Source organism: Lissotriton vulgaris, chromosome 7 (genome assembly GCF_964263255.1).
Source record: "Lissotriton vulgaris chromosome 7, aLisVul1.2, whole genome shotgun sequence".
Classification (NCBI taxonomy): domain Eukaryota; kingdom Metazoa; phylum Chordata; class Amphibia; order Caudata; family Salamandridae; genus Lissotriton; species Lissotriton vulgaris.
Window position 1 is genome coordinate 1,192,279,064 of NC_141695.1, and position 17,677 is coordinate 1,192,296,740.

At 46.1% G+C, this 17,677-nt stretch overlaps 1 protein-coding gene across 1 annotated transcript in view; it reads left to right on the forward strand.

Annotated features, from left to right (window-relative positions):
• SRCAP (Snf2 related CREBBP activator protein) overlaps positions 1-17,677 on the forward strand; it is a 1,720,489-nt gene that overhangs the window by 1,514,395 nt on the left and 188,417 nt on the right. The window contains exon 30 of the mRNA XM_086931673.1: positions 3,400-3,514. Coding sequence (XP_086787799.1) covers positions 3,400-3,514 — 115 coding nt within the window. The remainder of the gene's footprint in view (positions 1-3,399; positions 3,515-17,677) is intronic.

The following is a 17,677-nucleotide window of genomic DNA, read 5'->3' on the forward strand; positions in this document are numbered from 1 at the left end:
CTACTCGCGTGCAGTATGGCGTTGCCCGCTGTAGCTTTCCTATGCAAGCGCGTGTTTACTCTCCCATTCTCAATGTAAATCTCCACATCAAGAAATTGGATGACTTGTGTACTAATCTGTGAGGTGAAACCTAAATTGAGGTTATTTACATTAATCAAATTGACGAATTCATTAGCTGACTCCAACGACCCCCTCCAAATCATACATATGTCGTCAATGAATCGCCAAAAATGTACCAAACAGTTGGGGAAATGATCGGCAAGTACTTTTTTGAGGACATGCTCCTCCCACCACCCCACATGCAAACATGCGTAGGTGGGAGAGAAGCATGCCCCCATAGCCACCCCTCTCATCTGCTGGTACACCTCACGATTATACAGAAAGTAATTATTGTTCAGACATAATTCAAGCATGCTCATTAACATATTACTATGTTGACTGTAAGATATACTCCGTTTGTTTAAATAATATCTTACTGCATTTAAACCGTCATTGTGCGAGATGCTAGTGTACAATGAATTAATGTCTAAAGCAATCAAAACGAAGTCATTTTCCCACTTGATGCTGTTAATTTTAGATAGGAAATGGCCAGTGTCTTTTATGTACGATGGTAAGTTTTCCACATACTCGTGCAGGAATTGATCGACATATCTCGAAATAGACTCCAGTAAACTCCCTTGGGCGGAGATGATAGGTCGCCCTGGGACCGGTAGTGTTTGTTTATGAATTTTGGGAATTAAATAAAAGAAAGGAGTGATAGGGAAATCGTTTTTCAAAAAGGCGTGCTCTTGTTTGCTCAGTAACCCAAGGCGCTTCCACTGATTCAATTCTTTGTGGGTTTTCTCTTTCAAGCTCTTGATGTCACTAAAGCTGCCTTTTCTATAGCAGGTGGTATCATTTAGATGTTTTTCCGCTTCTGCCATGTACAAATCCCTAGGCCAGATGACAGTGTTGCCACCCTTATCGGATTTGTTAATTATGAGGTTCGAATCACTCCTTAACTTCTTCATTAGTCTTTGGTATTGTCTCTCCATGTATTTGATTCTTTTCTTTCTGCGTGCAGTGCTCATTCCCAATCCTTTCAAATCCTCCACAACTATATCACAGAAAGCATCGATGTTATCTTTCGGCATGATAGGACAGAAAGTGGACGGGGGCTTGAAGGGTGTCACACATGGTTGATCCATAGAAATCCCAGCCCTGGAAAGATTCTCCTGGGTAGAGCCTGGTTCAAACTCCACATTTTGTGCCAGTTCGTTTGCCACTTTCAAAGCGTTCACATCAGAGATCTGAAATACTTTTGAAGGTTGGGTTTGGTTGGTGATGTTAGTGGCCCGAACCTGTGCATTATTTAGTTTAAAATGCTTCCTCAATTTTAGCTTGCGGATGAATTTGAAGACATCAATGCGTGTCTGCACGTAGTTAAAAGAATTCTTTGGACAATAGGACAAGCCCAAAGAGAGGAGTTGCATCTCTGCTTTGGACAGGGTGGTGTCGGACAGATTGATGACAGTGTTGTCCTGTGCTTCTGTTGTATTGGCGGTTATGTTCAGACTATATATATATGTATGTATATATATATGTATATATGTATGTATATATATATATGTATGTATATATGTGTGTGTATATATGTGTGTATGTATATATATATATATATATATATATATATATATATATGTATGTATATATATATATATACACGCACACACACACATATATGTGGGGCACATATATGTGGAGAAGTGTGGCTCACTGGTTAGAGTAGGCAGACCTGGAAGCAGAGGTCAGCCCGGGACCAGGGTTCAATTCCCGGCTCGGCGGGGTCTTGAGTCCTAAAATGTCCATGGACTCGACAATTCTCGCTCCGGTGCCTACTCGATTCACGGGTTCACACTCTGCGACTCTGGGCACTAGCTTTCTTAATCTCCACAACGGCCCCTCGCGGCGGGATGCCTGGCTTTCACCTTGGGGATACCCTGCTGGGGTTATCTCACAGGGGAATACCAGGACTGGTTCCCTAAGCAAGCGCTTAGAAACCGCTCGGTGATTTGCGCTATATAAATTCCTGTACATTTACATTTACATATATTATTGTATTTCCGGGGTCCCACGCATGGGAGGGAATATTCTGGTGCTTATGACTTTGATGAGGATACCCCTGGAAGGACCTAGGATTACAGGTAAGCAACTAATCCTTTCTGGCTCCATTTCACCCCTATGCACCCGGGCTCCCTGGTGCAGGTATCCGTATCTTCTGGGTATCCACGGGTGGGGTGACTCGCCATACTAACTTGAATTAAGTGGTTTCTTCAGGTTGGGTCCTGGAACTCTGACTTTCCGACCACAACTTAACGGTCTTTTCCTATGGACGTCTGACTCCATGTAACCACTCTGCACCAGGGCACGTTGGGGTCCCTGGCTACTCACCTTGGGTGGTTCCTTGCTTCCCTGGGGTACCTCAACCTTGGGTACTAGTCCCGGTTTGGTAACCATTCCGCATTCCACTATTTTAGTATATGGTTTTGCCCACAGGTGGAGCCCTATGTGTTTTTCTATGCTACTTACCTGTTTCTAAGTATTCTTTGTGTGTCATTGATATCCAGAGTTAGGAGATATACCAAGTTAGTGTGTAGTTATTTCTTTCTTGTGTTAAAAGCTTACTGACCGACTATAGTGGTACATGCAACGGCTTTACATCCCTCCTGGATAAGCCTTAGCCGTTCAACAGCTGCCTCTTGAGAGCTTTGGTTTTCAGGGACCTAAACACTATCACTGAGGGTTGCCTAGACTTAGTGCACAGTGCCTCACCATAGATGTACTATGTATATATACTGAGCCAGCCTCCTGCACCACCCGCACAAAATCCATCCTGCAATTTCCTTGTTCAAATGAGTCCTATTTTTGTTAGTGGGTAGTGTAGCTTCACTCTGTCACCTTGACCCTCTTCACTTTTTGAAGCAATATTCATAGTTTGTCTCAAAAGTGTGGCCGTAACTGTGTAGGCACTGTATCAGCGTACCAGAAACTTGACAAATATCTTATGGCAATGCTAACCATTATTCATAGACTCATTCCCACTTTCTTACATAAAGCTACCAATCACATTCAGACCTTCTAAAGGCGTAGGCAACTCCTATTTACATTTTACCAACATATATCCTTCCTACATTTTCACCTGAAATATTTACAAGCTACCTTCACATTTACATCTCCCTAATTTAGAATCCCTCCCCTCTTTTCTCCCATCTCTCAAACACAAAGGCATATTCAACATCCACATATTAAAATGCTGTATCTTGGTCACGTAATTTGTCCGGCTTCTACAGCTATATAATGAGTTAAACATGGCTCATCATTTCTGCTCACTTAATGTTTCTGAACTATGATTGTCTCCAGGCTCATCAGTGAGAGGACTGTGGAAGAGAACATCCTTAAGAAGGCCAATCAAAAGCGTATGCTGGGAGATATGGCCATAGAAGGGGGCAACTTCACCACAGCTTACTTTAGACAGGTGAGTAGTCATTAATTGTATTTTATACAAGATCCATACAAAATCTCCTACTGCTTCTAGGATTGTTTCCTTAAAACTTAAATGTGCAGCATTTGAGATAATGAGAACCCCAAACACTGTGCTCAACTTTTATCTTGCATGCAAAGCTGATATCTAATCAAGAAAATCTTCTTGTTATCTTTGAATATGTTGAAAGGGCAATGGAATATGCTCCTATTGATAACCAGCACAGCAGATGGCTTCACATTTGAGCTCCTGCTAAATGAATCATCTCTTCCTTTGTGTAAGGAAATGGAGTGTATTAAATGATGGTGGTGTGTGACCTTACCATGTAATACACTTACCAACCCCTTTTTGTCAAACCTTCAGCTCAACCATGGGTAGCTGTGGCTTTGAGTAGCAAGGTTTACACAAAGGAGCAAGTGTAAAGCATTTAGACGACTTCAAAACAATTGAAGAAATCAACAAGACACCTAAGAAATCCAACTCCAGTTTTAAAAAGTCGACTATTTTTAGACATCACAATGAAAAAGATCCTCCAGACGTTTCCGGAAATATAGAATTTACAAGGTACAGAAAATCAAAGCATTTCACTCTATAACAAACACACATTGGCAAATTCAACGAATTTGACGCATAGAAACATTTACACTAAAATGTTTGTGTTAGTTGTAGTGCAGTCCCTTAACTTCACTTTAGGTGAGAAACTCAAATAGGGAGGAAGTCAAGGGGACCAGCAAGGTCCTCAGAAGCAGGTGGAGCAGTCTTCAGTCAGTTCCAAGCATTATTAATCTTTGCAGGGTTTTCCTATTGAAGTTGTTCTGATGCAAGGGATGAAGGATCCTGACCATGCTCAAAGGATGCTGTGGTTGGCATTCGATTGACTGGGGTCCTGCTAAGTCTACTCATCAGTCCACAAAGGGGTGTATCTGGTTACAGGGTTGATGTTCCTCAAAGTCCTCTCGGTGCTAGCAGGAGTCCAGTCGCCACTGGACTACTGGTCGCCTGGTACCGCGTTCATTTGCCAATCGTTCCTGGGTTAGTAGCTCGTCCTCTGGAGGTCCCAGGCGCACTCTGATGACACTCCTAGGCTCAGCAAACTTGGGTCCAACTTGTGCATCAGGTCCTGGTCCCGGGTGCTTCACGAGCTACCTGCTTGCCCCAACTAGCTTCTTCAGCTGTTGTGCCTCTGTTTCCTCCATACTGTTTTTGGCCTGCTTGACTTTTTTTGTCGACGTAGCAGTGTGCCCTTTTTCTACCCTTTCAATGTATTTCGGGTTCAAGCCTTGTGAGTCCTGTGGATAATAAATGTCCACCGTGGGTCCTCACTCGGTTTGCATGTGGTGTGTGTGGTTGAGCACCATGATACCGATGAATGCGACTCTTGTCGCCAGCTCCAACTGAAGGCGCAAAGAGAATCGCATGAAACTTCATTCGGCGAAGACGTCACAGGCATCAAAGTCTTCTCGTCGTCCTCGGTCTCCTACGTGCTCCACGGACTGACCACACCTCCGCTCTATGAGCTGTTCCTACGGGCGTCACTCTCCTTCGATGTCTGGAAGCCTGTCTTGGAGTGTCTGTGCATGAGTCCACTCCGTGTCTCCCCACCTATCCTGGGGCCGGGGCGTCTTTGACCCAGAAGAGACCAAATTCTAAATCTCTTCATTCTACTTTTGGGTCATCCCCTTCTTCTGGAGCGCCGTTGAGCCCCACAGAGGTGCATGAGGTCATACCTGGTTCTCACTCTGCATCAGGCTGGCCTCCTGTTTCTAACACCTTAGCAATGCGGGTGTACAGCCTGTCAAGGCTACCACCTTCGGCTACTGCTTCTGGTCTGCCGACTCCAATGTCGGTGTTGGGCTCTTGCCTGCTGGGCTCTTGCCTGCTGGTTCCGATGGTGATGCCATTGATGTTGATCAACGCTCTTTCCAATGTTGAGGCATCGCCTTCTCGGCATCGACCGGCTTCGGTTATGGTGTCGGATGTGGCGCCGACCATCTCAGGTTTTTTTTTTTGTAAAGAGTTATTCGGGTTATGTACACTTATACTTTTTGAGTAAACTAGACGTTGTATTTGGATAAATTAATATTCTACCAGATAGCTTCTGTTAAGTATTTTTATTTATATTTCATCTTTCTGTTGTTTTTTTCTTTTTACTCTTATTTCATTTCTATTAATTATACATATATCAACACCTTTTTGTTTTTTTTGTACAAATACTTTTTACATATAATACATGACAATTATTTCACATTAGACAATCCTTAAAATATTTGAAACAACACAGAAAATATTCCCTTGCCGACCATTTTAGGTTCCATTCCTCCAATTTTCCTTCTGAGGACCATGGTTGTGGCAGTACTATGGAAAATGCGGTGAGCCCCATCCCATTTCGGACACGGTTACAGCCCTGTGGGCTGGGCTTGTGGACCAGGGGTGATAGGTGTACCAGTTTGTTGGTCAGGAACGAGGGCGACACCGGGTCGTGGGGGTAAGTAAGGTTTTATTGGTATCCCACGTTTCGATTTCAACATCAAAGTTCTCCTTGTTCTAAATGTGAGTCTTTCTTTGGCAAACTGACTGGGATCCGTTTTGACGTTCGGGTAATCTTCCTCTTGGCTTTCTGTTAGTAGCAGTTCACATCAAGGTCTTGGTCATTAAGGCGATTCCCTTGGCTCCGGTTTCCCATGTAAAAAGAAGACCAACATAAAGTGAGCCGTTAGTTTCGCTGTCCACTGGGGAAGGTGCACCTAGGGACCGTGTGTAGTGAGAGGGGAATCACCGGTGACAACTTATCTCTAGCGTAGTCAGTGAAGTGGGTCGGGTTTACAGACAGTGAGGGAAAACGCGGGGTAAAGGAAACGAGAGGGTGGGGGAAACGAGGAAACACAAACACGGGCTTTATACACTATTATACACGCTTGCTTCCCACCCAAGCCGCCGTACCTGGGACAGCCACGCTCCTCCCCCGGGAGAGTGGCACGGCGGTTCACGGGGTCGTTGGCCTCCTGGCTCTCCATGGGACTCTTCTCCGCCTTCTCGGTGAAGTTCTTCTGTTCCTCGTAATCCTTCGCTGCTGCAAACTCCAGTCGCCCGCTCTCCAACACCGCTCCTCGCCTTCTCCTCCGGGGTGATGTCACACGCCATGAACATTACTTCCTGGGATTTAACCAATCCAGTATCCGTGACGTGTAGAGAAGGAGTGTCCGCCTCCTCCTTGAACGCCCAATTAAAGGCGCCGTGTTCCTCTTCGAGTCCGTCCTGACCTGAATCCCAGGAATCCGTCTGTAAGAAAGGAGGTATTACCGGGTCATTTCCGGGTGTCCACCATTCCTCGTTTGCACTCAGCCTCACCTTGTTACAACCCCCTATGAAGTCTAGCTGATTCCTTGACTTGGGTGACACCAGTGGCTTAGAATCTTCTCTAGCCTCCTCCTGGTTTGGCTACGGGTTCCGCACTGGCGCACATGCTCAATCAAGTTTCAGTTGTACTGGATTTACAGCTTCTCCAGTATTGGGGTATCTTTCATAGATTCATATGCTTGAATCATTCCCCGTCGTTGAAGTGGGAGTCCCAAGGTACATAAAAAGCAGTAAGTAATTACTCTATCATTAGAGTTGATAGAGAAAAACCATTCACTTTAATATCTCGTCCTAGTCATACGTATGGTCCAAACTCCAGCCAATCAGGTGACCGCACCCTCTAGAGCCATCTCCACAGAGGCTCCAGGCTCGCAGATTTTCTACTGCATGTCGTGTGAAGAGAGTCTAACTGAGCTCTGTTCAGTATTTCTACTTGGCCTTCTAATTTCTTCAGATCTTGCTTTTCAACATGTCCTCTTCAAAAAGATCTCTCTTCAGGCATTGTGAGTCTTGTGGGAAAGTAGGACTTCACTCAGATAATCCACAAAAGAAATGTATCTACTGCCTTCATTCTGAACATCAGGTGAGAGACTAGAATTTGCAGGAAATTTTCTCAAAAAACCTTGAGAGATGGAGAAGGACCCCTTCTTCTGTGGCTACAGAAGTTTAAAACAAAAGGCAATCCTTCATCTAATGAGCAGAGTGATTCCTCTTTAAAGAATACAGCATCTAAGAAAAAAGCTAGTAAGGTGAGCTGGTATCTCCTAAGGCTGCTACGGTGTTGAAAAGTCATCATCACACCTCAAAACAGGAAGATCAGCCTTGATCTTCAAAAAAGGAACCAGCCCCTCTTAAGGATCAATCTGTGCCCTCTACGCCTTCAAAATCATCTTAAAAATCGAAGCAGGCGTCCGGGTCTCTTCCTGAGACAATTTTACCTCACAGAAAAGATGTTCCGTTGTAGAAGACATCGACGATTCCTTCGTTGACGAGAACTTCCGTTGCCACAATGACGTCGACTTTCTCTTCTCCTCAGACCAAGATGATTGTCGTTGACATCTTCTCCGTCGACGTTGGTATCTGTGAGGATGAGACCGTCATTGATAACAACTTCCTCGTCATCGTCGATGAAAAAGAAGCGGACCGTGTAAGGACCTTGGTCAACGGAAGCATCGTCGCTGTCGGCGGCTCTCAAAAATAAGTCTCCCACATCGACGACAGTAGCTTCGTCCATGGTACCTTAGGCGGTAGCTTCGTCGTAGGTAGCCTCTTCAGAGGTAGCCTTGTCGACGGAGCTGAAGTCTTCGAATTCAGATCCTCGTCAATGAAGTTCGTTGACGGAAGAACTGTTGACGAGACCTTCTTCTATGACATCTTCATCTGTGGTAGGCTTGACATCCTCGTCGATGCTTATTCCATCGTCGGTTCTGGCCACTTCTAAGGACAATTCAGGACTACCTAAGAAAAGGCCTTCTCAGGTGGTAATATTGCCTGTACGCACCTCTCCAAGTAAAGTGTCTCCTTGTCCTCCAGAAGAAATTTTCGATTATGGAGCAGATAAGGAGGAATCAGATGATGACCGGTTTGGGGCAGCTCACTGTCCATCCGAACTTATCAAGTTCCAGGACGATGAAGATGAGGACTATGCATTTTACCCTGCGGTTACTAGTCAAGAAAGACAAACGGAACAAACCATCCAAATGCCAATTTTGCAACATATGGTAGAAGATTGCTACCGCAGATTTCCTCCTTTGGAGCCAGCATCTTCAGTTCCTTGGACACCTACTCCGCAGCCTTCCTTGCTGGTCAGATCACCCCCCTCCAGTTTCTCCAGTACCTACAGTAACGCAACATCAGGACCGAGAGGTTCAAACTACTGATGAAGAGAAAAAATAGGGAGAGTTGGATGAAATATCTCTTATCAACAAATGGGAGACTACTAGATCCAGACACCAACGCCTTCCACTCCACCTCCTATAGATTCACCACCTGAGGATATATATATATGGCTTCCATACCATTATGGAGAGAGCGTCGAAGAGGTTTCAGCTCCCTATGGTCACTTAACAGGCTAATAGTTTCCTATGATTTCAAGGAACAAACAGAGACAGGTACGATGTATCACAATTGTAGACTTCATATGGCAAGAGGGCTTGAAAATCATAAACGCCAGCCTCAATTCCGGCAGTCTTGAATAAATTGGAAAAGAAATGCAAGGCTCTAGATAATTCTGCCTACTGTGTCAGGCAACCTAAACCTGTCTCCGTGATATCACAGGGAGTTGAACGTCGTGCCAGAAATCCCCCATCTCCATTATCGGTCCTTCCGGATAAGATGGGAGATGTCTCAATTCCATCTGCAAAAATGTTTCCACCATGGCGGCAACAACTGTCAGAGCGGCCAATTTTTGCTCTATCCTAGGCAGATATGACCTGCAAATGGGGTCGGCCATTTTGCCTTTTATAGGAATGTTGCCGGATGAATCCAAGATAGAAGCATTAAAGATTCTGCAGGAGGGAGAAAGGATATCGACTGCGATCGACTGTGCAGTGGATGTTTGTTCCACAGGATTCCGCCAACTGGCTGGGGCTGCGGTCCTGAGGTGTCGGGGCTGGCTGAAGGCTACTTCTTTTAGACAAGAAGTTCTACCAAAGGTGATCTACATGTCTTATGATGGTGAATCTGTATTTGGTCAACACATAGATGAAGCCCTTCAGATCATAAAAATGATACTGATACTGCAAAGGCTATTGGCACGCTACAGTTAAAAAACAGCCCTTTCGGGGAGCAAGAGGTCGTAGCTCGTCATCCTTTCGAGGAGGATACAACCAGTATAAACCATATCAGCCGTACCAAGGTCTGCACAACACCAACAGTCATTTAAGCAACCGCCTGCCACTTCCTACAAACATTACAGAGGAAAGACTGCCTACAGAGGCAGAGAACGCCAAGAAACAGTGACTGCCAGCAACTGTTCCCACTAATCCAGTCAAGGTTGGTGGAAGAATTGCCCATTTCTACTCTAAATGGTCTGCAATAATAACGGAGAGATGGGTTTTGGACATAGTTTCCACCGGTCCGATCCAGACAAGAAACAAAAGGAAAAGAAGAATGACTGAATAGCCGTGCAGCAGCTAACAAGAGGAAGATGCCCTCTGACTTGGCCCCAGCCTTCCTGGCCTGTCTCCCCCTCGAACCTGCTCCTGCAAAATCCTGGTGTGTCCTGCAGCCAGCAATCTTATAAACCTGGGGGATCTGCCTGCCTACACTTCCAAAGACTGCTTCTCCCGTGAACACCGGATTTGTTCAACTGCAACCTCTGGCAGAAGCCAGAGACCGCGAATCCAGCCCACTTTGCACCCACCGACCCAGCCCGAGCTAGAATGGAAAAACACCACAAGGAGGTCACCCCGGCGATCCTGATCCGAGATCCGGTGACCCCCGACCTGTCTCAACCCTCCAGCCGACTCCTGCAGCCTAAATCCAGAAGGCCCCCCTAACCGCGACCAGGAGCTGGTAGGAAGATCCGACCCCAAAAGGCACCCCTTCACCAGACGCTCCATGACCTTGTGCGCCCAAACAGACGGTGCCTATCCCAACCCTTCACTTCCCAACTCAACCTTTCAAAGTGGTGGTCACACCCAGAAGTCCTTAGTCTCCCTGCCTGCAGAGCTTTTGCAAACCGGAGGTTCTCTATAGAAAACAACAGGGCGCCCGGTGTCGAAACAGCACTCTGCTCCCGGCCGTGCCAGTGCTGCTGAGGGTGCACCTTTGGTGCTACTTTGTTTCCCCATTTGCCCTGACCTTAACCTTAGAAGTTTTGCTCCCACAACCCAGTGGCCTGCTTGCCAGCAGCCACCAACCAGAGGCCCCCTATCCCCCATTCATAACATTGGGCCTCAACGACCTGCACCCAGCTGCCCTAGTGCCGCTGAGGGTGCAACAACAGTGCATCACTGACCCTGGGGGACCACTGAGTCTAACCCCAGACCTTAACTCCCACAGTTGATTACTTACCTGTGAACGGATATTCTTTTTTTCCTCCATAGGATAACATTGACAATTTTCTTCCAAAAAGTTTTTAAGTGTAGAGTTTAGAAATCTAAAGGTATTCTTTAAAAATCATGCAAATAACCAAAACGTAATTACTTACCTGTTTACAGGTAATGTCCAAGTGCTGAATCTAGGTATCCAGCACTGAGTTGGAAAAGTAACGTAAAAAGTAACTTACGTGTAATTTACTGAAAAAGCCTATTCATTTCAATATACTGTATTTGCTAAGTGTTGCAACCTACTGCATCCCCTGTAAATCAAACAAAGTACAATTCATATTGCATGTTCTATATCCAGTGACTTACTACTGAAAAGTGTTTAATGCTTACTTGTGCCAGGCTTGCTTGGTTCTAAAAATAAAACAGTATATATTTTCATACAAACACGATTGGCCTGGAGTTCAGTTATTGTGTGTGAATTCATTTGCTGACTGGGTGTGTACATCAAATGCTTAACACTGTCCTCTGATACTGCCTTACTGCTCAACCACTCCACCACAAATAGAGAGCAAGTTCTATCTAACTTTAACCTCTCCCTACCTCTTGGGTCACCTGAACTCTATACTCACTATTCCTCATTTTAGTGTAATATATATATAGAGCCAGTTCCTACAACAAGCTAGTGTGGGACAGTCCGTATTACGTACACTATTTCAGACCGCTGCAACATCTACAGGTTAGCCGCCACTTTGGGAAATACCTGCTATGTAATCTATGCATAGAATGATCTACAGCTCACATGCCTCGAACGGAAAACGCTACTTACCACAGTATGCATCTTATATTGGCATGTAGAGCTGTAGAATCTCATGCGCTTGCCCGCCTCCCCTCCCCGGGGACCTATACCCGTTGCAGTACTATCTTAATCAGATACAATATACATGGACATCTCTCTTTACTACTCTTACTAACTCCCTCATCACCCTCTGCGGCAAAACAATCTAAGGATGCAGTCCATGCATACTATCATCAAAAGGAGGAGTCACTTACCCCGTGATTGGAAAGACTTGCTTCGAACAAAAACAAAGTGCAAACATCTAGACCCAACGCTAGATGGAGATCCATGCATAGTATGAGATTCTACTGCTCTAGATGCCAAGAACAGATGCATACTGTGGTAAGTCGCATTTTCCATTTGATAACCAACTTTTGGTTGATGCTCTTACCTATCAACTCAGTCTGAAGATTTTTCACCAATCCCACCCTCCTCCTGTTATGAAGGATAGTTCTAGTTCTCTGATAACATGCACTGTACTGCTGCTACAATCTGTAATTTTCTCGTCTCTGCCTCTAATGGCACGGGAAAAATGGAAGGTGAACGGACATTAGTGCACCAGGGTGGGTATTCTATGGTTCCAATGACTTTGCCACTTCACTTTGTCAAGAAGGAGCCTGCACCACCTAGTGGCGATGGAGAGCTGTCATAAGTTTCAAGAGCCAGTCTGGCACTTGGGCTATTTAACAGATGAGGAAAAAGCTGGTAGAGTGTCCTAAAAAGAGAAAAAAGTGTTACTTAAGGTAACTTTTACATCTGAACATTGAGATCATTTCCTATTTGTTATGTTGCACTGTTAGGTGTCGCCTGAGCTAGCGTGCATGCACTACTCTGCAAGACTTTTAGTAAGGGGTTTTCGACTCTAAACACACGCTTGAGCTTTTTTTTGCCGCCCGCTATTGGCCTATGGTGCGTCTTTCTTAGAAAAACAGCACGCAATTGGCCTAAGGCGGGTGCATGTCCCGCCTTCTGTGTACTGTGGCCTAGGGTCCTCGGGAGTGCATTTTAATGCCATCCGTTTCCAATTATCGCCTTCTCGTTAATTGGAAACAGATGGCGCAATGGCAGACAGCTGGTCTCTCCTGCAGTGGCGGGCACGTGCGCACCACTTCCGGGCTTGTTCGCCCTTACTTTCAGTCATGTTGTACGCCAACCACGCTGCTGTACAACATGGCTTAAAAATATTGATAAAACCAATATATATTGTATAGTCGAGAACAATTGTATGTTCGAGGCATGTGGGCTGCTGAATTCATATCTGTGCATAGATCGCCGCCTAGTGTTGGGTCCGGATGATTGCACATTGTTGTTCTGGAAGAGTCTTCAAAGTATCACGAGATAGGTGGCTCCTCCCCCGGACTACAGTGCGCATGGGCATCCTCTCCATCCTCAGATTGTGGTTTTTTTTACGCCACTGGGTTCGGATGTACTTTCTTTACTCAAGTTCGGAAATTTTTCTAAAGGCCAAAAGGCCTTCGGGGTCCTCTGTTTTGTTATTTCGATCGGTGCCGAGTACTTTGTTCCAGTTCTTTTCGAGCAGGACGTCGAAGAGAGCTGCGTGGCCTTTTCGACACCAGAGGCCCGATCGTCAATGGAACGGAGCCCGTTCAAACGATGCCCCCTTTGTAATTCTAAGTACCCACACATCGATGTACACCCGGTGTGCAACAAGTGCCTATCTCCGGAGCACAATGAGGCCAACTGTCTAGCTTGTGCTCAATTCAGGTCGAAGAAGACGCTTAGACTTCGACGTGCAGCGAGGCAGACGATGACGAAGCCAGCACCCGACCCAGTGAATATCTTCGATGAAGAAGACGATGAGGTCGTCGAGACTGAGGATCCAGAACAGCAGTTGGATCCCGGTTCGAAGCATGACTCCAACTATTATGAAGACGACGAAGAAAACGTCGAGGATGAAAACGCCATTGAGGTAAGGGACGACGCATCAGCCATCGGAGCCGTCGATGACGACTCGAGCGATGAACCAGGCCCAACAGTGAGTACGGGGCCCGGAACAGACACTGAAAGACTTCCAAGGGCTCAGGTCGAGGCATCGCCAGAAGGCCTTAGCCAAGATCATGACGAACATTCTATAGCCCCGCGTCTCGGCCCGGCTAAGAATATATCACGCGAGCCATCGGTCGAACATTACCAGTCACTGGTTAAATCGACACCGAAAGCCATGGAGTCGAAAACGAAACTGAAAGAGACAGTCTTCAGATCGAAGAGTTCGAATCCATCGGATTCGACGAAGAAGAAAAGGGGTGTCGAACCGAAGATCGGTACTCTGAAGTCCATGACTAAAGTCAAGCACGTCGAACAGACTAGGTCGACTGACAGCGACACAAATAAGGGACTCGAGTCTCTGAAGGTTCTCGATCCGAAGCAACGAGTCAACAGGCCACAGTTAGTCAAAGGCCTCGAGCCGAAGTCCATGAGCGGCTCGAAGGAGCACGTCGAGTCGAGGCAGAAGAGCGCGCCTCCAACGCAACAGGCGCCTAAGTCGACACAAGGCCAAAAACATATTGGCGAAAAGACAAAGTCGGTCGGACCTATAACGACGCCGGCCCGAAGAAGGTCAGTCTGTCTACAAAACCTATGCCACCGATAAAATTCGGACTGCCCCCGACTGCACGGCCTAAGGCGTTCGATCCGAAAACTGGGATCGAAACGTCCAAGAAGGTGTCGATGGGGAAAAGGAGTCATTCTCTAGAAGAGGACATTGTGTACCAAGAGCCCTCCTATGATGAGCAGTCGAAGCTACATATCGACTCCGACTCTGGCAGACTTACTATTTATCAGAGGAAGATCAGGTCAGAAAATCCTCTTGAAACATATAAAATTCCACTCAAAAATAAAAGGGATTCTTCCACATCACCTGTCCCTTTTGAGACTGTAAGGTACCATGGCCAGGACACTTCTGCATACTCACCCACACGCACTAATGAGGATATGGAGTATGGCTACAATGAAGAATTTAGTTACCCTGTGGACACGGATCAGGTTGACCAGACTCAAGCCTGGACAGACCCTGTTGACCCGGAGGAGTCACAGACTATTCCTGACACTCCTTATCCTGTCAAGACTTCGCTAACAGAGGATACAGCTGCGTTTAACGCATTAATAGAAAGGGCAGCACACAATCATGATGTGGAAATGCATGCTGACCCAATTGAAGAGGACTTCCTATTTGACACTTTCTCCACGTCAGAGAAATCAGTCAAGACATTGCCAATGTTAAAAGGTGTCCTTAAACACGCAGGAGACATTTTCAAGGAAACCACAAGAGCAAGGGTTGTTAACCCCAGAATCGAAAGAAAATACAGACCGGCACCTGTGTGTGAGAAGTTGGCCTGATATGCAGTGCTCACTATTCTAGTGATCACTATGTATCAGTCCAAACAGCCCTTATTGATGATTGGTTGTAAGTCAACCGAAGACCAGCTATCCTAGTAGCATGGACAAGAGCAGTCTTTAGGCTAAACTCTAGAGGGCGTGTTAAGCCAGCTGTTATACCATCACATATACCCCTTGAACACCAAGTGAAAGGACACCACACAAGGTGTTATGAAAATAAAAGTATATTTATTTAGAACACAACAGCCCTGGACTCTTTATGAGGACAGGGCGCTAAGCACAATACAAAGCTCTTAGGAAAACACTTAGTGTAGGTAAGTGCACCACTTACACCTCACTAGCAGCCATGCCTGACACAGGAAGAGCTTCAGGATCTGCCCCTGTGATAGTTGACCCTACCAAGGCAACTTCCAGATATGACAACCTTAGCCACAAAGACTTGTGTGCCTTGTGCACTGCAAGAGGGCTAAAGAAGGGCAGAGTCCCTACCATTCCTTCCCTGATAGCCGTCCTGGAAAAGGATGACTTGGATAAGGAGAGTCAGGCTCCCTTAGATTTAGGAGATGGAGTGAACCCCCTTGAGCATGAGATAACTCCAGAAGAGGAAGAAGGCTCAGAGGTAGATGAGCTTGCTCAGAGTCAGAGGGGTAACCAGGTCCCAGTGGGGAGGCTTAGCCAAGCCAACTTGGACCTATTAGGGAGTGGAGAGGGCCAGCACCTCCCCAGATCCGATAACCTAATTCTCCCAGGCAACAGAAGGGTGAGATCTCCATCAGGGGACTCTCCTGTTTCTAGTGTCTCAAGAGAATCTCAAAGGGGAATGACTTCCCTCCAGAGGAAAGAGCATAGGGCCAGGATGAGGGCTGTCCAACTCCAGATAGAGAGGGAAGAGATAGCCTTGGCTCAAGCTAAACTTGCTTTAGCAAGAGAAAGAAAAATGTGTGGATTAGATTCCACTGGTGGCAGCAATATTCCTAAAGAGAAACCCAGGTCCTATGATAGTAGAAACCTGACAAAGATTGTGCCCCCCTACAAGGAATGGGATGACATCCACAAATGGATGACTGCTCTGGAGAGAGACTGCGTGGTACAGCAGGTTCCTGAGGAACAGTGGGCAGCAATCTTATGGTACTCCTTTTCAGAGAAAGGGAGAGATAGGCTCCTCACTGTCAGACATGAGGATGCCGACAATTACAAAGTCCTGAAGAGTGTTCTAATAGGTGGGTTTGGCTTAACCACTGAACAGTACAGGTTAAAGTTCAGAGACACCCAGAAGACACAGACTCAGGACTGGACTGATTTTGTTGATTGTGCAACTAAGGCTCTGGAGGGTTGGCTAAATGGCAGCAAAGTACATGACTTCACAGGATTGTATAATTTGATTATGAGGGAGCAGATCCTAAGTAATTGTCAGAACCAGCTCTTACACCAGCACCTGGTGGACTCAGATTTGACCTCTCCCCAAGAATTGGGAAAGAGGGCAGATAAATGGGTCAGAACCTGGATTAGGCCTAAGAATCAGGACAGTAACCAGAAGAAGGAGTCTACCAAGCCTCAAGATAAGGGTGGGGATAAAAGTAAGGAAAACACTTCCCCAGGGCCCCAAAACTCCAAGAATGGGGGTGGGTCCCAAGACACTTCATCAACCCAGAAGAAACCTTATTGTCATACCTGTAAACAGGTTGGGCATTACAAAACAGACAGCTGTTGTCCCAAGAATGGCAATAAAGAGAATATACCTCCAAAGCCAGCTCCAACACCTCCTGTTACTGTCAGCAGTAATCCCCCAGGAAGTGGGAGCACACCCAGGAATCTGGGTGGGTTTACTTTTGGAGCCCAGGTGGACCCTGGCCTATCCAGGTCCCCATCACCCAATGATCTTGTTTATGAGACTGGCATGGGGTTTGCCAACTTCTCTGTTTGCCCAAATACCTTGAGCACATATAGACAAGAACCCATCATCAATGGTTTGAAAGTTGAAGCCTTTAGAGACACAGGGGCTAGCATCACCATGGTGGCTGACTGTATAGTCCCCTCTAAGCAACTTTTACCAGGTGCCACATACCAGGTAACAAACATTGATGGCTTCCAAACAAATCATCCCATGGCAGTAGTAAGTCTCAGCTGGGGAGGTGTTATTGGCCCAAAGAGAGTGGCAGTGTCACCAAACTTGCCTGTAGACTGTCTACTGGGTAATGATTTAGAAATCTCAGCCTGGGCTGAGGTTGAACAGGAAATCCATTCTAGAATGGTAAACTCCAATGGAAAGGTTAGTGGGGCTATAATAGCTACAGCCCCAACCCAAGATGTCCTTCCTGGAAAGGTTGGTAGGGCTGAGCAACTCTCTTCCCCATCTTTAACAGAAGCTCTTCCAAAACAGAATAGCAAAGCTGTTATGATAACAGCAGAAACCCAAACTGAGTCTCCTCCTGAAAAGGTTGGTGGGGCTGTGATGGCCACTGCCCAAACTCAAACAGATACGTGGGTTGTGAAGAGTGAAATGATGGATCACTCCACACAAACTGAGAGCATGGAGGAGTAAGAGAAATCTCCCCCTCACCAGACAGTAGGACAGGATCAGCCTCCTCAGGGAACTGATATTACCCCTGATGAAGG